Genomic DNA, 24,036 nt, shown 5'->3' on the forward strand with positions numbered 1-24,036 from the left:
ATTGTTTAAATTGGCAATTTAAAATCATTATTTCAAATTCATTCGGGAGCTCGTGCTACAGTTGAATTAATCGGCGATGAAGTGTTCCTGCCACGGCCACGAACGGAACGGGGGAGGAGCATTAGATTAAAGTTTCCATTTTGTTTGATGTTCCTGCGCTTCGCTTGTGGGTTGTTCGACCACAGGATCAACTGGTCAGCTCGATTTAGTTTCGTTTCTGTTGGCAAACAATCGCGCAGAAGAGAAAGTTTTGGCTGAAAATGTTCAACTGGTGTGTTGAAAACGAGAGCAGTAAAGTTATCTTCCTTTAGTTCGATTCACGCTGACTGCTTGCTGCTGGTATTGATAGATGAATAATTGAATTGGCAAAAATTATGCATTCTGGATGGGTAAATTCCTTTCGAGTGACTTTGTAATGCGATTCAAACTAATGGATGGTGACTGTCAACTGTTGGTGACGGTGCGGCTCAGTTGATATGAATAAATTGTGTTTTTTGACCATTTCATTCGAACAGAATACCACCGCAGCCAGTTGGTCAATATATTTCTTTAAAAATATCATTTATAGATATGTTAGTTTTATATAATATTAAATATAAGTAACTTTGGTTAAGCTTCACTGGATGTAAAACTAGTAAAGCTAGATACTCACTCACTGGGTGGTTGAGCATTAATGCTGGTACGGGAAGAGGTTTTTGGGATAAATTGAACACTAGGACGTCCTCGTGGGAGTAAAACCGTTCGGAAGTGCTTAAACACTATTAGAAAAAAGAAAATCTTACTGTCCCTAACCTAAGCAGTAATAGTTCGACATCTTCGAAATGGATTGTTTGTCTCTCTTTGTCTCTCACCCCATTCCCTGGAGGTGAAATATTCACCTCCCGGTAGTCGGTAGTAGAGTATATTATCACAAGAAGGCACTGGTGCACTGACGAGTATTCTCCCCCACTGTTCGCTCACAACTCGAAAGTTTCGTCGTCGTCGTCGTCGTCGCCGCCGTTCCCGGACGTCCTGCCGTCGTGGTTCGCCGCCAGCCGTGGCTACCGGGAGTGGCGTCGACCCTAGTGGGCCCCGTTGTTCGGCCGGCTTTCGGTCAGATCGACCGAGACGGACAGCGTGGTTTCGTCGGCTGCTGAAATGGAAGATTGAGCCCGTTGAAGAGCACCCCTACGAGTGGCAACACCGCCGGCAGCCGGTTCTTCGTCGACCTTACCTGCTTGCGGCCCGAGCGTAACGCGTTCGTCGGGAGCAGCTTCCGAATTGCCACCACGGGTGTACCGGGACGTTTGATACTGTGAGTTGGCAACATCCTGCTGGCCTTTGCCGAACATGCGTCGCAGTTCCTGTCGGTAACGGGGATGGTTCATGGCGTAGAAGTAGGGATCGATGCAGCAGGCAATTTTAGCGAATATTGCCGGTACCATCGACCCGAGCGGTGTCAACAAACGCTCATAACCAAACACACCCATCATAGAAATCACCGCATAAGGCGTCCACGCCAAGAACCACAAACCGATGATTCCAAACACGACGGCAGCGAGCTTGATTTCGGTTTTATTCTTATTCTTACTCGACTGTATGCTGCCAGCTCCGATAACCACTCGCAGGATCGACACGTAACAGTAGGAGATCGTCAGGAAGGGAACGCACCAGGCGAAGAAAAAGTACAAAAACATGTAAACTCGTGCATAATAGTCCTTGTCCAGATAGTCGAAACTGCAAGCCGTCAGGAATCCCTCGGGGGTGTATCGGCTCAGACCGATTCCCAGTATCGGGATGACGGCGAAAATGGCGGAGAAGATCCAGCAGAAGATGATCATCAGCATCACCTTTAGCCGGGTGGTCGATCGGTTCGGGTTCAGTGGATACACGACCACGTTATACCGATCGATGGAGATCATCGTCAGCGTTAGGATGGCACAGTTGCCGCCGATTCCTCCCAGCATGGCGTACACCGTGCACACTGTTGGTGGGTGGAAAAAACAGGGATTTAATTCAGTGAGGTTCTACGCAGTGTCAATGTTTCTACTTACTTAGATTACCACTAGCCGGCCCTAGGTAGTAGCTGTTGTAGACAAAGATCGGACACTCCAGCATGATTATGAAATCCGAAACCGCTAGGTTGATGATCAGATAATTGGCTGGCGTTCGTAGAGTTTTGAACCTGGAATGAGATTTCAATAGTAGATGAATACACTACTGAATACTTGTGTTTTTTCCCTATTGTTTTTAATTTTTTTATTGGTTACAAACACGCATAGAGAGGTTTCCTGCCCAGAAGTCCAGGATGTTGAAGAGAAGATCTCTTCTTCTAGGATTCGATCGACACGTTACGGACTACCAACCCAACATTACCCAGGATTAAAGGACAACCCAAAATACACTCAAACCAGGAACTAAAATGCGAGAAATCATCACGACAAATGAATTACTCATGAATGTTCCGAAATAACGAAATAACATTGCGTTTGGAGACACTGATTTTTTTTGTTAACAAGTTTATTAGCACACTACGCCTCAAATAGCTCAACCAGCTGCTGCAATCTTAAGCAGTCAAGTGTGGTTTTTATGGAAAAGGATGTCTGAGCATCGTCCGCGTAAAACAGACGACATCCAGCTGGTAGCATTATGGAGAGCTCGTTGATGAATAGTGTGAATAGCGAAGGGTCTACATTGCTTCCTTGAGGAACTAACTCCCGTTAGATTACAAAACAGTTCCGATTTTTCAGGATCGATCTTGACACATAAACTGCGGCCAGTAAGGGAACACTTTTTCTATCTGGTGAAAGCGACAGAAATTCCCAGTTTCACCATCCGACTCAACAATATTTTGTGGTCAACAAGATCTAAGGCAGCTTTGTATGTATACATCACGTCTGTCTGCGCATTCTTCTCCATGTGGTTTAAACAAAATGAAACAAACTTTTTAACATGATATAGGAGTTACATTCTGCCGGAGAGAAGTTTCGAATAATATTGCCAGAGGGCGACCAATGGCTGTAGCGGACGGACGAAACTGGGTAATTTCGATATCAGGCCAACCCACACTTTCTCGGCCAGCGCCCGAGTGCTTTAGCAATTAAACTATTGCCACACAAGCCATACAATTAGATAGTCTCATGTCTAATTTTCGCCCTCCAATTTAACCATTCCATATACGCACACATACGCTTCCCCGCCGATGGTAATTATTTGTTCTACGATTACCCTTTTGCTTCTATCGCCGAGAAGATACTGCGGCTGGGGCAGATTGTCCGCATAGACGAGAAACCCAAAATTTAGACGCCATTTTTAAATAATTCCTAGCATTTTTATTCTACAATATTAAAGGAAGTAAATAGTTGCAATTAAATGTCTGCCTAAAAACTAACATATATTCGTAGTTGTAACGTTAATCTTGAGAAGCCCGTTTGAGATATATTCATTTGTTCTTAAGTACCTTACCTTAATATTTTTCTTTTTCAAAAGCTCATAACTCATGAACCAAACAGCGCAGAGCGAACAGTTTCTTATAAAAATGTAAGTAATTTTTTCATAGATGAATAACTGTTGGATCTGGAGGTGGTCCGTCTCCTGCAGTTCGGGAGAAAAAAAATGAAAAGGAGCAAACAAACAGGACAGAAAAAGAGGAAAAACGCGAGAGAAAAAAAAAACCACATGAAAAAAAAAGAAAAACGAAATAAAAATCGTGACAGAATGTGGGAAAAAACGGGACGTACCGAGAGAAAAATGTGAAAAAGAAGAAAATGAGTGTGAAAAAAGGGTAAACGAGGGAGAAAATGCGGAGATTGGACAGAAAAATCGGGAGAACGGAAGAGAAAAGTAGTGAAGGCAAAACGATAAAGAAAACGAGGAAAGTAAAACAGAAAATGACGACGCTCCTCAATTTTTTTCCTCTTTCGATCTTTTACACTCCTGTTTTTCCGTTTTTTGTTCTGTTTTTATTCTATTCTGTACTGTTGGTTTAGTTCCACTCTTCTTTTCATTTTGTTTTTCTTCGTTTCTTGTTTCATTTTACTGGGAATTTCATTTTGTTTTTCATTCATTTTTTGTAATTTTCTTTGGTGTTTTGCGTCTTTTCTGTTCCCTTTTTCCTATTTTTGTTTCTAGTTTTCTTCTCTTTCTTGCCTGTATCATTTTTTCTCTCTTAGATATTTTTCCGTTTTTTCTTTTTTTTTCTGTTTAGTTTATTCTGACATTGGCTATTTTTTTGGTTTTCCATTTTTATTTCTCGTTTTCACTCTTCAGTCGGTCAGTCGCTTCTGTTTTACCTTCTAGTTTGATTCGTCTTCCTGGTTCTTCTGCCTTTTTTTTTTTTTTTTATTTTTCGCTTTTTTATGTCCGGTCTTCCCAGTTTTTGTCCCATTTTTCTCCTTTTACATCCCGTTTGACTTTTTTTCCTATTTTCCTCGATACCGCTATAAGTTTTCTTCTTAGTCTATCGCTATTCTTCTTTTCCTTTTCAGTTTCTTTTTCGCTTAACTGTTTCGTATGCCCTTAATTGTTTCTTTTTCCCTTTTTTTCTCTCTCGCTTTAACTTTTTTCAGGTGTTTCGCTCTTTCCTCTTTCTACATTATTTTTTTCATACTCTGTTCCAGAGGTGGGCACCGCTAACCGAAATTTTAGCTTCGCTAACAGCTAATTCGCTAAATCAAAACGTTAGCTTCGATAACCGCTAACCGCTAAATCAATCAACAATTTAGCGGAAGCTAACGTTAACCGCTAACAGCTAAATTTGTTAGCACTGTAGAATCAACATTACTTAAGCGAAAAGCGCTGATTTCGGCAATAAAAGATAATTTTTGTTTCAAAGGTAGTAATAAAATTTCAAGTTTTTAGTAAAAATACAATGAAATCAGAATAAAGGGAATTAGGGGGCATCCATAAAGTACGTCACGCTTATAGGGGGGAGGGGGGGTTGACCTAATCGTGACGATTTGTGATGTAGGGGGGAGGGGGGGTATGAAGTTATGTGACGTCACATGAAAAAAAAATCAAATGGAAAATTTATTCGGGAAATTATAATTTAGCCTTCATTTGAAGATACAACTATTGAAGGCTTCTATAAAATTAACGTACTGATAGATTTTAAAACAAATAGTTAAATTTTTTGAATGAACACTTTTTTGAACATATATGTGTGAACAGGACTCATTTATTCTATGTAGTATGAACTCTCCATTAAGGCTTTACAGAATATGCAGTACACCGCTGAAGAGCTGCTTGAGTACCGTCCTGCCTAAAAGATTTTTGCAACCGCAAATAGCAGTCGCACAAACTCCTGAAGGGTTACGGGATGCTACCAGAGACCCACGGCAATGTTTTCCCTTGATATTCGTGCTGAACTCAATCGATGAACAAAAACTCATACTGACGTTCCACGGCTGCTTTTAAGGTTTTTCGGTATAATTTATACTGCCCCTCACTCAAAAGCTCTCTGAAGGATAGGATTTAAGCCACTTGCGGATTAAATTTCGCATCTAAGGTAGTGTTGAATGATTACACGATTGAAGAAATACACTAAATGACAAAGTCCCTCAGAAAAGTTCTTCCACACGCCTTGCTGCAAGACGTCAGCTGGAAGTGCTGATTCTTTCAACTAGATCAGACGAATTTGAGTGGATGAATGAAAAGGGCGTAGATATGCGCTAAACATTAATCGACGGCACATCAGCGACTTCTGAAGCATATCCGATTGCAGCAATTGTAGATCATCTTCAAAATCCGTGAATCGATGACTTATAAGCTCGAAAATTTTCCTTTTTTTTATTTGCTGAAATTCATTCGATAGCTTTAAATAAAAAGGTTGGAATGAATATTTAATTTTTTTGTTGTGAAGGGGGGGGGGGGGGGGTTGCCGTGACGTGACGTACTTTCTCAGGGGGGGGTCACGAATGCGTGACGAAATGTGACAAGGGGGGGAGGGGGGTTTGATTTTGGTCAAAATTTGCGTGACGTACTAAATGGATGTCGCCTTAGCAGGTAGAAAATTTGTAAAAACATATTTTGTTGATAATAATTGTCCTTGGTTGTTGTGAAAACTTTATTGCGTTGATGCTTGGCCCAACACTTATGAATTTATTAAACTAGTGATGTCCGAGAAAATTGAAAAATCTCCCTTGATGTTTTCAGTGAATGTAGGAGGCCTCGAATTTTTTTAAATATCGATTTATTTGAGCCCGCGTACAAAAGTAGTCCTCTACGGACTTGAGACAGCAACTTTGTTCACGGAAGTGCACTTGCCGTATTTGAACGAAAGGTATTGCGAACTATTTTTGGCGGAGTACAAACGGATAGCGGAGAGTGGCATAGGCGTATGCACCATGAGTTGTAGTCACTATTTGGAAAAAGTTGGGAGACTACTGTGGGCCGGCCACATCGCAAGGATACCGAACGATTGTGCAGTAAAATCTGTTCTCTACAAGAGCCCCACCGGCACCAGGAATAGAGGGGCCAAACGAGTTAGATGGCTTGACCAGGTTGAAGCCGACTTGCATGTGCCGAGACGCGTAACGATTTGGAAACGAGTAGCCCAGGACCCAGGAGTGACATTGCGATTCTCGTTTCGAGTGATTTTGGTTCGTTTCGACCACGTTAAACGAATGGGCGAAACGAACCAAAATCACTCGAAACGAGAATCGCAATGTCACCCCAGAAGTACAATGGAGAGGAATTCTTGATACAGTAAGAGCCACCCCGGCTCTTGGCTGGTAAAGTACGTACAAAAGTTTGGAATTTGGAACCCTTCAACCGAAGCCTGTGTGATATTTCTCACAAATTTTCCTTCTGCCAAAAAAAAGTTAGCGGTTTATTTAGCGGTACATAAATTTAGCGGAAGCTAACAAAAACGCTAACGGTTATAAAAATTAGCGAAAACGCTAACCGCTTACCAAAATGTTAGCTGAGCTAATTAGCTGTTAGCGGATTAGCGGAATTGTGCCCACCTCTGCTCTGTTCCATTTTTTCTACCGTTTTACCTCGGTTTTAGGCCAATTTTTCCTCTTTTCTTGTCGGGTTTTGGTTGGTTTTCCTTCACTATCCCGTTTCAGGCCAGTTTTCCATTTTCTATTTCGTTTTCTTAGTTTGCTTTATCGTTTTTCCTTCTTTTTTATTCCATTTTAGCAGTCCGTTTTTCTCTTCTTCTTTTTTGTCCCATTTTTCACCTTACTCTATCATTTTTCTCTTCATTTCAGGCCCGTTTTTCCTCGTTTCCTGACAGGTCGTTTGTTAGTTTTTGTTCTGTTTCGACTTTTTTAGTTCCGGTTCCGGTCTCTTTTCGCTTTTTAACTCATTTTCTTTCTATTCTATTCTTCATTTGGGTCTCTTCCGTTCCTTTATTACTTCCCGCTTTTCATCCTTTCTGTCATGTTCTGTTTTTCTTTTCCATTTTATTAATAATTAAGTTTTTCTTCGTTTTTTTCTCCTTTTCTGTCCAGTTTGTCCTCATTTTTTTTAGTTGCTTCCAATTTATCTTTTTTTTTCTTTTTCTGTCCCAATTTCTCAATTTTTGTCCCATTTTTTCTTTTTATAGCCTCGTTTTATTTTTTATATTCTTCTTTCCCCATATGGTTTTTATCTTATTTTTGGTTCCGCATTCCCTTTCTTGTCTCGTTAGCTCCGGGGTACGATGCTAACAAGCCAGTCGTCGTATGTTCGAATCTCGACTGGGCTGTGCCGCTACAGAGTTACAGAGTCGAAGTCAGTCGATAAAGGAGGTTCTTGAGGAAGTTCTTGAGAACGTTTACTCCTATGGCCTTGCATTGCTTCTTAATTTTCTCCTTTTCTTCTTCTTTTTTTCTATCCCGTTTTTTCTACTTTTTTGTGCCGTTTTTTCTCCTTCTCTGTCGTCCTAACATTTTAGGAAGATTAAGAGGAAACAAGAGCGAAAAAGAGGGAATAGAAGAAATACGGGACAGAAAAAGAAAAAAGAGGGAAAACGAGACAAGAAAAGCAAAGCCATGGGTATAAACGTCCTTCAGAACTTGACCCTTCAGACTTCGCAGTCGGTTGTTAGAGTACCGGACAATTACGGGGCTAGTGCAACGATTCTACTGACTCATAGCAGCATCGCCCAGTCGAGATTCGAGTAGAAAAATTAAGAAACGATAACAAAAAAGATGCAGAGAAAAAATGAAAACGGAAGACAAATGGGATGAAACGAAAAAGAAAAATAGAACATGATAAAAAGGGACGAAAAGTAGGACATATTAATTATGTCCTACTCTTATTATGTCCTACTTTGCCTCCCTTTTTATCATGTTCTATTTTTCTTTTGGCCATTTTCATCAGTCCGTTTTTCTCTTCTTATTTTTTTGTCCCATTTTTTCACCTTTCTCTGTTTTTTCTCTTCATTTTGTGTCCCGTTTTCGCACCTTTTCTCTGCGTCATGATTATCCTTCCGTTTTTTCAAACCCGGTTTTCCTCTTTTTTTGTCGGGTTTTTGCTATTTTAAGGCCCGTGTTTGCTCTTTTCCTGTCAGGTTGTTTGTCATTTTTTGTTCGTCTTTTTTCGCTTTTTAACTCATTTCTAATTTTCGATTGCGTCTGTTCCGTTCCACCCTTTATTATTTTCTGCTTTTCATCATTTCTGTCGTGTTCTGTTCTTCTTTTCAATTTTATTACTTATTAAGTTTTTCTTCGTTTTTTTTCTCCTTTTCTGCCCGGTTTGTTCTCAATTTCTTCGTTGTCTTTATCGTTTCGTTTTCTTTCTATTCTCTAGATTTTCTTATTTTTGCTTCCGATTTACCCATATCTTTGCTCTGTTTATCTTCTTTTCTTTTTCTATCCCAATTCTCACTCCATTTTGTTCTTTTCATTTGTTTGTCTAGATATATGTTTTTGGGAGATAATCATAGCAGCACGATGCTAGAAAAATGTGTTCTTTTCGCTCAACATTTTCAGCACAATTTCCGTGATTGCTACAGCCGCGCAAATCAATACAGCATTATGCAACACTCCTGGGGACGTGTTGAAATTTTAGTCTACCAGTGATTACTGATCGTCACGTTGAAGCTGCCATTAACAAACTTAAATGCTCGTTTGCCGACGGACCCGATGTAGTAGTTGAAAAAGTTGTAGTGTAGTTTGAAAAAATGTGCTGCTGTGTTTATCCTTCCTACAACTTGGAAGCTTTCAGCTATGTTTCCAGTGCATGACAAACGAAATCTAAAAATCTACAGAGGCTTCACATCTCTTTGCGCATGTTCAAAAGTATTTGAAATAATAATACATGATGTCCTCTTCGCCAACTGTAGGCATTACGTCTCATTGGATCAACATGGGTTTTATCCAAAACGTTCCACTGCTACAAACCATGGGCAATTTGCAGCAAAATGTTTACAAAATATGAGCGTAGGTGCCCAGATTGACGCTGTCTACACCGACCTAAAAGCTGCATTTGACCGTATTGACCACAGCATATTACTGGTTAAACTGGATAAACTTAGTGTCGGCTCCAGACTTGTACGATGGTTTCGATCCTTTCTGTTAGATCGAATGCTCTACATGAAGTTGGGTAAAGTGCAATCCGAGTATTTCTCCAACCTCTCCGGCATTCCATAGGGCAGCAATTGAGGACCGCTGCTCTTTATGCTGTTTATCAACGACATATCGCTCCTGCTTCCAGAAGATTGCCGACGGCTTCTCGGAATACAAACACTAGAGCGAAGAAGATTCGAAGCACAAGCCGTATTTGTCAAGAAAATTTTGTCCTGTGAAATCGATGCCCCGATCATTTTGCAGCAACTTAACTTATATGCACCAAAAAGATCATTACGGGCCAGGAATCTATTATTCTTACCGCAGCGTAATGTGTCATATGGACAACATGACCCCATCCGTTTTATGTCGGCAAGCTTCGACGCGGTGGCGACATTATTTGACTTCCACATAACAGCAACAATATTTAGACAGCGACTAGGTGGATAATCTAATGTATCTTTATGTGTTTTATGTTATACGTAGTATCTTTTATCATTAAGACCACAAGATGTCCGATGATTTTTATACCAACAAATAAACAAATATCCGTTCAGCCTTGTTTCTTTTTTTCTCTCGCGCTATTCGTCTTTCCTTATATGGTTTTTATCTAATTTTCGGTTCCGTATTTCCTTTCTTGTGTCGTTTTCTCTTTGCGTTTTTTTTTCTTTTACTGTCCCGTATTTTTCCTATTCCCTCTTTTTCGATCTTGTTTCCTGCTAATCTGCTTAAATTGTAGGATGACAGAAAAGGAGAAAAAACGAAATAAAAAACGGGATAGAAAAGGAGAAAATTGAGAAGCAAACCCTTAGGAGTAAATGTCCTTAAGAACTTGACTCTTCTTCATCGACTGACCTCGCAGCCGGTTATTAGAGCACAGGACAATTACGTGGCTAGTGCAATGATCCTACTGACTATACCAGCACCGCCCAGTCAAGACTCGAACAGAAAAATTAAGAAACGAGAACAAAAAAGATAAAAATGAAGAGAAAAAAATAAGCGGAAGACAAATGGGATAAAACAAAAAAGAAAAATGGAACATGGCAGAAAAAAAGGAAAAAGTAGGACAACAAGAGGAAGAACGGACCAGACGAAAACGTATATATTTACAAGACAGGAAAAGAGAAAAAACGTGTTTGAAGATGAGAAAACATAGATGGAAAAAGACGATGAATGGAAGAGAGGAAGTGGAGAATCAGGACTGAAAACGGGACACACAGAGAAACAGGAAATAGTGGCGAAGAAACGAGACAAGTGTAAATAGAACAGAAAAAGAAAAAAAAACAGAAAACAAGACAAATTCAAAAGGAAAAGCAGACTAGCGAGAGAGCAAAAAGAGAACCAGTAAAGGAAATGAGGAAAACGGAAAAAGGAGGTCAAACAGGACATAAAAGGAGAAAGATGCGACAAAATAGGATGGCAAAATGGGACAGAAAAAGGAATAAAAAAAAGCTGAAAAAACGGACCAAAGAAAAGGTAAAACGGGAAAGAGAAAGACGGAAAACGGGAGATGAAAAAGGAAAACCGGGAAGCAAAGGAAAATATGAAAGTCAAAAACCAAATAAAGAAAGTTAAGTATAGAGTTAAAATAAGACGAAAACGGGAAACAAAATGAGAAAAGACGGAAAAGAAAAGAGAAAATGCAACAAACGAGTGACTTATTTTTCGTTTTCTGGAAACAACAGGAAAAAGGGGTAAAAGTAAAGTAAAAAGTAAAGGAAGTAGAACGGAACAATGAAACAGAAAACATGGCACAAAAAACGAAAACGAGAGAAAAAGAGGAAAATTGACGGAAAAAGAAGAAAAGCAAGAACAAAAACCAACAAAAAGGCACCGAAAAGAAGAAAAAACGTGGAAAAATTGAACTGAACAGTAAAGAAGTAAAACGTATGGGAGTGTAAGACGAAAAATATAGATCATGATTTCAAGTAAAGATTCGTGTCTTATTTCGCTAAACAGGCACAACATCCCAGAAAATTTTGTTGCGTTTTTACTATCCATTGGAAATTTAGCCAATCTGGAGTAAAACACTTCAAAACTCAGAGGGGGCCTAGCCACAAAGACAGTAGTGGTAAAGAGACAGAACGTATTATGCAGAAATCTTTTTTAAAATAAGTAGAATCGTAAGATGACTCAAAAAGAAATGTCTGAAAAATAAGGCAGGTTTTGAACATAAAACGCTTAATGGTCACGAGTTTGAACTCTGTCATATGGTCCAAACGGAGCATAAAAAACAAAAAAGCACTTACTTTTCGAAAACTTTCGAAATCCAAACTGGTATGTTGTATTATTCTTTCGCATCAAAACATTATGAGTTTACGTGGCCTTTAGAAGACATATAATTACGAGTAAGAACGCTACTTTTTGCTGTTCTTACGATTTAGAAAAAGAGTTTAACTCAAGGTGGACGAAATAAGTAAGTAAGGACGAGTTATTGCGCGTCGACAGAACGTGATAGTCGGGTTATACCTGCAATAAACGAGGTAGTTGAAGGATGGGAAGGCGTCACGCGTACAAATCGTAGATGTATGGGAATTTACATAATTATATGTTAAAAATGGTTAACATTTTGCTCTATTATTGGAAGGAGACTTTTGCCAGAGATAGAATCGGGGAATGCCAAATTCGGAATCACAGACAATAAGATTTCTAAATAAAGCAAACATCTGAATATGAGGACCACCCTAGGCTCTTCAACTGCACATACCAATTCAAATCAACTCAATCCTACTTAAACCAAACAAGAAAATTCTAATGATATTGAAATGTCACCACCACATAGAACATTTTCTATAGGTGGTTGCAAACAATTTCACCCTTGAAGAAATAAATTCACATTACAGACTGAATCAGATAAAGCATTCCTTTGAAGAGCGAAGTTTTTGACCAAGAAAACACGAGCAGAAAATAATGACGAACCAAACAACACGGTACCAATTTTCGGACAAATAACCTGAAAGAGAATAAATAGAAGAAAAAGACACTTTCCACATTTGGTATTCACTGCCGAATATATTTTCCGATTGTATAATGGTTTTACTGTTTTTTTTGGTTCCCACGGAGCAAGCGGCTCAAACGTGGGCTTTTTTTGCCTGTTATAATCTAAACACTCGACGTGGCCGGCCGGCCGGCAGAAGCCGCTTCCAAGCTCCCGGCTCGACTTCCGAGGAAGGAGGAGAAAATGGTTACGGTTGTTCGTGCGTGGCGGGGTCACACGGTCGGAGTGGGTCGCATCCTTCGTGCCGGATCCGAACGAACTTCTGGTCTCTAACTTCGGTCCTGGTCTCGACCCGGTTCCGTGCGAACAGCTTGCTTCCTTTAAAGTTCAATAGGTCGTTCGAAATCGCCGCTTCCACTCGACGCAAGCTCACGGAAAATTCCGCACCAATCAATCGTTGCGTTAATTTTAACAATGTAGAGGCTTGCGACTTTATATTGTTAAAACTAGTGATTCGTCGTGAAAATTTTAACAGTATGGAGGCCTGCGCCTACATATCGTTAGAATTTTTGAAGTACCAAACAAGACGAAAATGGAAGCTAGCCGCCATCGTTCTTTTAGCCATTGGTGCCTCATTTGTCCGGAGCGCGGATTTGGCGGCAATTTCGGGGGCGTCATGTTGTCGTTAATTCTCAGCTGGAGGTCACCGGGGAGTGTTGGCGAAGGATATCCATTAGCAGCTACAGATCAGTCCCAAAGGGTGCTAGTTTGTGAGGAGCGGAGCTCGACTCGGGTTTTGCGTTGTGTTTGCGACCTAAAAGGTCAAGTTTGTGGTCAAGAATAAAATTCCTGAAGTTGGGTTTCCAGCGGGGCACGCTGAGGTGAATTCGCTGCGCTGAATTCGATTCAATGATGGCCGAGAAAAGGCATTCATACGTCGCGATGATGGTCACTTGTGCGGATGCGGTCGGTTCCGATTCCCAGTTCCACATTCAACAGTTCGCTTCATTCGACGACTCATCGATTGCCGACGGTTTCTATCGAAGAGGATCCCAGTTGTATATTCCGTGGTCACTTGGTTCTCGTATCGTGGCTCGTCCCGGCAGAAGTGCGCTTCAATCGCTCCTCGCAGATGATGCAGCATTACACTCGGACGGCATCCCAGCAAACGGAGACAAAATGTCTGCTACGGTTGTGGTCGATGACGATTTTGGTTTCGGAGGTGACGGATCCACCGGAGTACTCTAGTCCTGGACTGCTTGGTGTAGACACGGGTTACGTTTTTCCCTCAGCTGGACACTGACCAGCGGTCAGGTCGCTAGCTTGGGTCTTCACTTTCACACACAATGTTTAACCTACCATCTTGAACGAGACTGAAGTAGCACCGGACCGTCGGCCGGTATTTATACCGAACATGATGACGTCAACTTCTCACACTACCCGCAAGCGGTAGCGCATTTCACTGCAATGCAGTGCGTGTGTATTGGCGGTAAACATACCAATACAGCCATCGCAGCGGCAATGTGCGACAGTGTGCGAAAGATCTTCTCAACATGGAATTTCATGAATCGGGAACGGCGGTTCGATCGAAAGTGGTGTGGCTGACTCACATCACACTGACTGTCGCGACGGAAAAAGTGTTTCGCAATATGTTGCCCGCCGGTTGAAGATAATAATTTGCCGGTTTGTTTTTTGGCTTTGTGCGAATTCCTGCCGCTAGGATTGGCCGCAGCTTGATAAAAATTTGCTAATTTCGAAACAAGATTAGTGATATCTAATCCTAGCAGTTTAATCCTTCACTCCCGGACTTTCTAAAACCCCCAATCCCGTGTGATTTTTGTTTGGGGCTCGCTGGTTTTTTTTTCTGTCGAAGATCATTCATGTTATTCGATTCGTACTTCTTGCAGAGCAAGTTTAATCAGAAACTTTTTGTAAAAAAGGCTGACATTAAATCAGCCATCGACTAGGCAAAAACGAATTCCACACTGAGCTGAGAGATAAGCATTGAATAGCAGGCTTTTTGGAAAAAAATTGATTAACAATGTAAATTTGTATTCATGCCCGTTTTAACATAAATAAAGAGGCGATCCAGCCGCAGGCTGAAAGCCGCTGAAATAAAAAATTAAATCAAAAAATTATTTCTGAAATTAAAGAAAAGACGAATACTGTTTTTCCAAATTAAATTAAACATTTATTTCCGATAGACACGCATTTCACCTACGACTTGCAGGCTTCATCAGTGTCTGTTTCGTAGGCGAAATACGTATCTGTCGGGAATAAATATAAATACATAGTGGAATTCGGAAAAAAGTTTTCTTCTTTTTTTAATTTCGGGTTTCGTATTCTACTAAGATGATCCATAAAGTTAAAAAATTCAAAAAATTATTGTAAATATATTATTTATTAACTAATGTTTATTTGAGCGTCTTAGTAGAATATCTGAAACGATAAAAAAGAAGAATAACAAAAGTTCTTTATATCCTTTAATTCTACTACTGTGTTTTATTAATAAATACGTATTTCGGTCTCAACAAGAGACCTTCATCAGTATCTAACTAACTTAGACTGTTTGTGGTATAGCAGCTTGGTTCCCTATTTAAACCGAATAGGGATTGTGAACCAGTTGACCACGATCCTGAGGAGGAAAAAGCGCCAAAAGCAGGACAAAGATCGTGAAGAATTAGAACAACTATTCCGAGCTAATGACACGCGCAAGTTTTATGGGAAGGTGAACCAAACTCGAGAGGGCTACACACCGAAACCTGACATGTGTAAGGACGAGGGATGGAATCTAATCACAAACGAGCGCGTGGTGGTCGACAGATGGAAGCGGTTCTTCGATGAACACCTCAATGGAGAAGTCGCAGAAGGAGGTGGAACGGAAATTAACCTAGGAGCGCCCATAGAAGATAGTAATATCCTAGCACCTGATCTCCAAGAAGTCAAACGAGAAATCGGGCTGTTGGAGACCAATAAAGCCGCTGGGAAGGACCGCCTACCAGCAGAACTTTAGAAACATGGCGGAGAAACGCTAGCAAAGGCTCTACACTGGGTTATTTCGAGGATTTGGGAGGAGGAAAAGCTACCGGAGGAAAGGATGGAAGGAATGGTTTGTCCCATCTACAAAAAGGGTGATCGACTAGACTGCTGCAACTATCGCGGTATTAAGCTGGTAAACGCCGCCTACAAGGTACTCTAGGGTAGGGAATTATCAGGCGGGTTTCATTGGGCCTCGCGCAACTACGGACCAAAATTTTACTACCCGACAGAACTTGCAGAAATATCGGGAGTACAACGTGCCCACGCACCACATCTTTATTGATTTTCTTACGCATCTGTGGGACACTCTCGAGTCCCTTCGAGACGCGGAGTGGATTGAGACAAGGTGACGGTTTATCCTGCATGCTGCTCAGCATCGCTCTTGAGGGGGTGATTTGACGAGCGGGCATCGAAACGAGAGGCACGATTTTTACCAAGGGTAGCCAACTTCTAGGCTTTGCAGATGACTTCGATATCATTACCAGGAACTTTGCGCCGGCGGAGGCAATCTACGCCAGACTGAAAGCGGAGTCTAGGAGAATTGGGCTAAAAATAAATGCGTCGAAGACAAAATACATGAAAGGAAGAGGCTGAAAGGAAACAAACGCGCGTCTCCCACGGACGGTAACCGTTGACGGCGACGAGCTAGAAATGGTAGAAAAGTTCGTGTATTTGGGATCGCTGGTGACCGCGGACAACAACACTAGTATGGAGATCCAGCGGCGCATCCAAGCGGGAAATCGGGTCTACTTTGCCCTTTGTAAAATGCTACGATCAGGAAGCATACGCCGCCGCACAAAGCTAACAATGTACAAAACCCTTATTAGACCGGTAGTTCTTTATGGACTTGAAGCCGTGACGCTGCTCACGGAGGACATACGCGCCCTTGCCGTGTTCGAGCGGAAAGTGCTGCAGACGATATTTGGCGGAGTACAAATTGAAAGCGGAGAGTGACGGAGGCGTATGAATCACGAGCTACAGGCATTGCTTGGGGAGACTCCCATCGAACATCTAACGAAAGTTAGCAGGCTACGGTGGGCCGGACCTGTCGTAAGGATGCCGGACGGCAGTGGGACGAAAATAGTCCTCTTCAACAACTCCACCGGCACCAGGAACAGGAGGACCCAACGTGCACGAAGGCTCGACCAGGTCGAAAGCGATTGGAGACTTCTGAGACGACTAGGAAATTGGCGACGAGTGGCCCAAAACCGAGTTGAATGGCGGCGAGTGCTTGAAACAGCACGAGCCACCCCGGCTCTATGCTGAAGAAGAAGAAGAAGAAGCTTCCCTTAGCAGATATGTGGTGAGGAACAACAAAATCTACACACTTCGAAAAAAGCTTGTAATTTTACGTCTACTGACATGCACATAAACGGTAGGGGAGTGTCGTCATGGTTGGGCCACGTTTTGGAATTCGCCCATAACTTTCGTTTCAAAAGGAATTTTGGAAATCTAAATACATCGTAGCAAAGGTCTAAGAATAAAGTATATTTCCGGAAAGTTTTGAACTGATTGCTTGAAAAATTAAAAAGTTATAGGCATTTACGTGAAGACAAAAAATGTTGTCATAGTCGGGCCATGTTGTACAGGTTGGGCCATCGCAGAAAATCTAAGACATATGTATTGAAATTCTATATGGTGGCATGAAAAGATTGAATTTCGTGAACAACGGCTCATATAGGTACAGATACTCTATTATTAATTGCATTTTTGCGAAATTTTGGCGATCTTTTAAAATCAATATTGCTACAATCGCTTTTTCCGAAGTGTACAACTACAATGAAAAAACAACAAAAATCTAGGGTTTTATCGTATTAATTTTGCTTTATTTCATCACATTTTACGTGACTGACATTCTCTAGCGATTATTGCGCTTCTGCGCTCTAATTATGGTGGCCCAACCTTGACTTCTCAAGTGGCCCGACGTTTACAAATAGCGCTTTTCTAGTATTTCACCATAGCTTTCCCAAACACCTTACTGGAGGGGATTTTTCTATAGTCTTCGTGTGCAGCACAACACACTTCATACATTTTCGAAATTTATCTCGATAATTGCATTTCATGAATCATGTCTTGAAGAAAAGTTCACTGCACCTGGAAAACTTTTTTTGTAAGATTTAGTTACTGAATTCAGTACGGATGTTTTGAATACACGATTGAACCTCACAATATTGTAAAAAGTTAGCTATCACAGTAAGAAATTTTACAATGGTTGTATCATAGATATCATAAGTTACTAAAACTGTAAAATCGTGATGGCCCGACCATAACGGTGGCCCGACGATAACGACAATACCCTACATCGCAAATCATATAAAATTACGTGTTATTTCACTTAAAGCAGTGATGGCCAAACTGTGGCTCTTCAGGTTGTTTTGTGCGGCCCGCGGACTGGTTTGAGAGATGGTGGACTTATGAGTAACTTTTTCGATGATACAGGGGTCACTCAAATCAGCCGTAATGCCTCGTGCATTTTGTAGTTCCGAATGCTTTCCGGTTTAAATCTTGTGGTAATTCCCAGAAAATGGTTTTTATTGCCCCATATTTTGCATTTTGTTATGCGCAGGAATGGCCAGAGGAATTTGCGGCCCGCGACATCATGGGGCGATCTTATTTGGCCCGCACCATGCCTATGCCTGGGCACCCCTGACTTAAAGGCTTATTTATTACGTTTGGATTGATGTAAAAATACTTTTTTAAAAACGGTTTAGGCTGTTTACGCTTTATTAAATGGAAATAAATATCGGATTTCAGTTTACGTTGAATGTGAGATTCATTTTTTCGTTCTGTGTATTTTATAGTGACGCAGTAACTCAATGTCTTCACATATAACTATAAATCATCTGGAATAATAGTGTTATGCAAAAAATTCTTCATTCTTCTGATCAAGTGCCGATTGGCACTTTTACCCCAGTAGCGGGGCAAAAATGCAAATACCGCGGGGCAAAAGTGCGTAGCTCGAATCCATGAAACACAGCAGTATTGCACTTGGCAGCAATTTTACGAGTCCTACGCAAATTCGTTTTTTAATAATAATTATCCTGTACTTACTAAATACATTAAAAATATGTTTGCCAAGCCAGGAAGGGTGCAGTGGGGAGGCAATAACGAAAAACTAATGGTTCAAATGGCTGGCAAACATGTGTGGTAAACAGGGCCTGAAATTATCACTGAATTTCAAACAAAACAGAAAATCTTTTTTCCTAGCATAGGGCCTTTTGGGGTAATTTGGACACCTGGGGTAAAATGGACAGGAGCTTTATCTCGGAAAGTAGCAGTTTCGCTGCATTCACATTATTCTCAACTTCTTCCTTAGCTTTTTACACCATTATTAACGTAAAAAAAATTGGGCTTAACTTTGACAGGTGTTGCAAAATGTAAATGTAAACAAAAGAACTGCCTAAAACGACTCCAAATGTAAATTTAATGCCCTAAGTTTTAAGATTTTTCCACTGATTTAACAACCTTTTCAAATTATTGTGCAGTGCAGTTCTGCTTGGCTACATAAGAGAAACTGTTTGATAGAAAATTATAGCTAGATTGTATAAAAATAAATCCAATTTTATAAACTCTTATTGTTGTATGCTGTGTGGGGTGAAATGGACAGTTTTTTTTCGGATGAAATGGTCCAGTTGATTTTAAACCATTTCTTCGGTCTCATTAATTCTAGATACCGTAAAAGTACAAAAAAGATGTGCATGTGACGTTAAAACAAGAATCCACCGAAAAGATCATAATAGACAATCAAGAATGGATTTTGAGCATTTGAGAGTATTTGCAATCCCGCCAATAACGTACGATCGCCAAAGGGAACATTCGCAACAAAAAATTCAGGGATTTTAATAATCGGGTTTCGATGTGTTTGAGAACAAACTAAATGAAATGTTTCTCTAATTATTTTCCCTCATACTCAGATTCATATTGAAACTTGTGATTTTTGAGGCACTCGTCGCTAATCCCTGAATGTTTATGGTTGTGCAAAATGCAATGTCACATTCATTTTGTTATCGTAACTATTTTATCTCAATCGATATGTCGAATTGTCATTATATCTTTAGCTTTAGGTTTGACCACCCTCTCTGAGCTGCCAGGAACTAATGCAGGAGCACTTGCATGTGACAAATGTCGAATAAGACTTAAGATCTAGATTCATCGAAGTACGGTTTTGTTTACTTGCGAAAAAACTAAAATGATAATGGTATAACTTATGAACTGGCTCTTCCACTTAGATAGACGGAATTGAGCTCGAAACACTATTACTAGTTAATATATCTTCCTAAGTTATCTGCTATGAGCCTCAGCTATTTCGTTAAAAACAACCGATTTTTTACACATTGTCCATTTCACCCCAGAGGGTGTCCACTCAAAATTTTGATGCCAAAAAAATCTTTTTTTTTTAACCTATTGTTAAACAGAAAACAAGTAAATCTCAGTATACGATTCAAATTTTTCGAGTTTTGATGCATAGATTTTGGGATAATAGGTGATTTGCTTAGGGTGTCCAAATTCCCCCAAATTACCCTACAGTGTTTTTTATGCCTCTGAGTTTTGTAAGTACAACTGCACCGTGATTTTCATCATAGTATACAAGTTTAATCTATCGTGAAAATAGAACAGGAGGCTGTGATTTTCAATTCCAGAAGGTGATATTCACTTCAGGTAAAAAACAATTTTAAATGCAATTAATGAAAAGAAAAATCTTATGTCCAACAGCTGAACGCAATAGATGCTAAACCACAACATAAATTTTTTATATTGATTTTCACTGCTCAAACGTGAATATCAGTTTGTTACAATATCACAGGGCGCTGATATTCTATATTCTCGTGCATGAAGTTCATGCTTGTTGCATTTAGTTATTATGTACGTTTGATCAAAGCAAGCAGATTTTCAATGCAAGGAAGACTGATAATCCAGCAGTTTGAACGTTATGCTGATGAATATTAACAGCACTGGTGGTAAACGCAGAAAATAACCTCGTTCATAATTTTCGCGTGGGACTCTAAATAGGTGGAAACTCCGCAATAACTAACAAAACCATGTTATCTTCAATCTTTGGCATGTTTCGGTAAGGAATATTCTCAATTTGCACCTTTCCTATTTTGCGCTGGTGTATTGCAGCCTCCGTCACATCGAAACTTTTCCAAACGTTTGTTTTTTGTTTCATCAGCGGAAACACATTGTTTTCTTTCGGCCAACATCTGTAGAGCACACAGTTTTCTGTTGGTCTTCCATTTCTAGTATATGTAATATAGTGCCTAAAGCTGTATATAATAAGCTATACATTTTTGCCTCATCCATGAATCGTACTTTTGCCCCGTCCGTGAATCACACTTTTACCCCGCTAGGTGCTTGACGGTGTTTGATTAAATTATGGAGAAGCGAAATATATTTTGTAAATTCTTTTCACCATATCTTCAAAACAGATATGTGAGTGATGTAAAATGCTGCTAGGGTAGATGATCCATTAGTTGCGCTACTAAGCACAATATAACTTCATTTTGCTTGTTTATTGAGGTATATGCTTCAATTAATGCTTGTGGGATATAAATTTATCAAATACAAGGTATTTGTCACGAGGCAAGAAAATTGCTTTCGTTGTACGAGAAGCTTTATAAAGAAAAAATGAATTTTCCGATTCAATTATATTGTACCAACAGTTGCGCTAATGTTTCCTTAATTAAGTTTTATGTTCCTTTAATTGTGGTATTCCATATACATTGCTAGGTTGCTAAGTGAAAAAACATCGTAGCAAAACTATAGATGAGCGCCTATAGTTGTGCGCTCCAACTGCGCGTTGGATTTTGGAAAATTGGCATTTTAGCAAATAATGCTTTAATTTTAAATGGTGTAGTCTAACTACCAATACTTCTAAAAACCTTTTTTAAATAATGAATGTAATTGTTTTATCTAAAATGCTACGGTGACGAAAATATGCATTAATAATGAATAGTAGCGCAACTATTGGTACTACCACAACTATTGGATCAAGTACCCTACAAATTTTCAACAAGTAATAGCTTCCTGTTGATATCGTACTTGCCGTGTAACGACAAATTACATCAAAACCGCCCTAAAATAACATTTGCACATAACTCAGCAACTATGCTTCGTAAGCAACCAAAATTTTCGTTAGATTCAAGCTGTCATAGTAGTCGCCCATCCATGCCAATGTAGTCAATTTACTCGAAATCTGTACCGATACATCATTGAATCGCACATTTACCCCTCCTTACTCTATAGAAATTGTTGTACAGTCAGTCCACAATCATGGATCACACACAATTATGGGTCATTTTATCATTAACTGGTGATTAATGCATGATTGTTATGTTAATTGATTGACAAAATGATTATTCACGAGTAGCACCAATAATTTGATCAATTATCTATGTCTGTACCGGAAACCTGGTCTCTGACAGGACATCATAAGAGGCTTATCGGTAACTAAAAACAGGTCCCTGACAGGATGTTATGCTTTCGTAGCAATGGGTTGTATTCTCAGTCACCTCACTGATCGACTGCTGTGTAAAAGTAAAAAGTAAAAAGTCAAAAGTAAAAAGTAAAAAGTAAAAAGTAAAAAGTAAAAAGTAAAAAGTAAAAAGTAAAAAGTAAAAAGTAAAAAGTAAAAAGTAACAAGTAACAAGTAACAAGTAACAAGTAACAAGTAACAAGTAACAAGTAACAAGTAACAAGTAACAAGTAACAAGTAACAAGTAACAAGTAACAAGTAACAAGTAACAAGTAACAAGTAACAAGTAACAAGTAACAAGTAACAAGTAACAAGTAACAAGTAACAAGTAACAAGTAACAAGTAACAAGTAACAAGTAACAAGTAACAAGTAACAAGTAACAAGTAACAAGTAACAAGTAACAAGTAACAAGTAACAAGTAACAAGTAACAAGTAACAAGTAACAAGTAACAAGTAACAAGTAACAAGTAACAAGTAACAAGTAACAAGTAACAAGTAACAAGTAACAAGTAACAAGTAACAAGTAACAAGTAACAAGTAACAAGTAACAAGTAACAAGTAACAAGTAACAAGTAACAAGTAACAAGTAACAAGTAACAAGTAACAAGTAACAAGTAACAAGTAACAAGTAACAAGTAACAAGTAACAAGTAACAAGTAACAAGTAACAAGTAACAAGTAACAAGTAACAAGTAACAAGTAACAAGTAACAAGTAACAAGTAACAAGTAACAAGTAACAAGTAACAAGTAACAAGTAACAAGTAACAAGTAACAAGTAACAAGTAACAAGTAACAAGTAACAAGTAACAAGTAACAAGTAACAAGTAACAAGTAACAAGTAACAAGTAACAAGTAACAAGTAACAAGTAACAAGTAACAAGTAACAAGTAACAAGTAACAAGTAACAAGTAACAAGTAACAAGTAACAAGTAACAAGTAACAAGTAACAAGTAACAAGTAACAAGTAACAAGTAACAAGTAACAAGTAACAAGTAACAAGTAACAAGTAACAAGTAACAAGTAACAAGTAACAAGTAACAAGTAACAAGTAACAAGTAACAAGTAACAAGTAACAAGTTTCGCCGGGCCGACTACATCGAACTCTGTGCAGCCTTCTCTGAGGTTGACTGGAATGCTCTTTTGGATACCTCTAGTATCGACGATGCGGTTTGTTCTTTTAGCAGTGCCATTCAAAATGTCACCAATCGGGTAGTTCCAGTATGTGGACCATTACGCAAGCCAGCATGGTCCAATGCACGCCTACGTTCGCTTAAGCGTCTGCGATCGGCCGCTTTGCGAAAATATTGCTGCCATCGCTCACCGTATTACAAACATCAGTTCAACACTGCAAGCAACCGGTATCGTAGTTACAATCGTTATCTTTACAATTGCTATGTGAATCGCATTCAAGATCGTCTTCGCATGCAGCCTAAACAATTTTGGTCGTTTGTGAACGCGAAACGAAAAGAATGTGGATTACCCTCTTCTATGTTTATGGGCAACTGCATCGCTAATAGTGAAGGAGAGAAATGTGACCTTTTTGCCGAGCATTTCAAACATGTATTCACCGATTCCATCGCATCTGCTACAGAAATTGAAGAAGCCAGTAATGCAGTGCCATGTGATGTTTTTTCGTTTGAGTTACCGGATATTAACAGTGATATTGTAAATGCCGCGCTGGGTAAACTGAAGACTTCATATGCAGCTGGTCCGGATGGTATCCCCTCTGCTCTTTTAAAACGATGCAGTAACGTGCTTAGCCCACAAATCGCGAAACTTTTTAATATGTCGATACAGCAGCGCAAATTTCCTGACCAATGGAAGTTTTCTTATCTGTTTCCAATACACAAAAAAGGTGACAAACGAGACATCACTAAATACCGCGGAATCACGTCATTGTGCGCTTGCTCAAAATTATTCGAAATTATCATAAATGACGCTTTGTTTGCTTGCTGTAAATTCTATATTGACGTTGACCAGCACGGATTTTTTCCGAAAAGATCAGTGACCACAAACCTGATGCAATTTGTTTCCCGTTGTCTACAAAGTTTGGATTCTCGCTCTCAAACTGACGCTATTTACCTAGACCTGAAAGCGGCTTTCGATCGAG

The 24,036-nt window shown here is 39.7% G+C and overlaps 1 protein-coding gene across 1 annotated transcript in view; it reads right to left on the reverse strand.

Annotated features, from left to right (window-relative positions):
• Nucleotides 1-1,061: 1,061 nt before the first annotated feature.
• LOC128736811 (opsin, ultraviolet-sensitive) overlaps nucleotides 1,062-24,036 on the reverse strand; it is an 87,430-nt gene continuing 64,455 nt past the window's right edge. Inside the window, exons 4-5 of the mRNA XM_053831301.1 lie at nucleotides 2,034-2,164; nucleotides 1,062-1,963 (exon numbers count right to left, since the gene is read on the reverse strand). Coding sequence (XP_053687276.1) covers nucleotides 1,062-1,963; nucleotides 2,034-2,164 — 1,033 coding nt within the window. The remainder of the gene's footprint in view (nucleotides 1,964-2,033; nucleotides 2,165-24,036) is intronic.

This window comes from Sabethes cyaneus, chromosome 2 (genome assembly GCF_943734655.1).
Source record: "Sabethes cyaneus chromosome 2, idSabCyanKW18_F2, whole genome shotgun sequence".
Taxonomy (NCBI): domain Eukaryota; kingdom Metazoa; phylum Arthropoda; class Insecta; order Diptera; family Culicidae; genus Sabethes; species Sabethes cyaneus.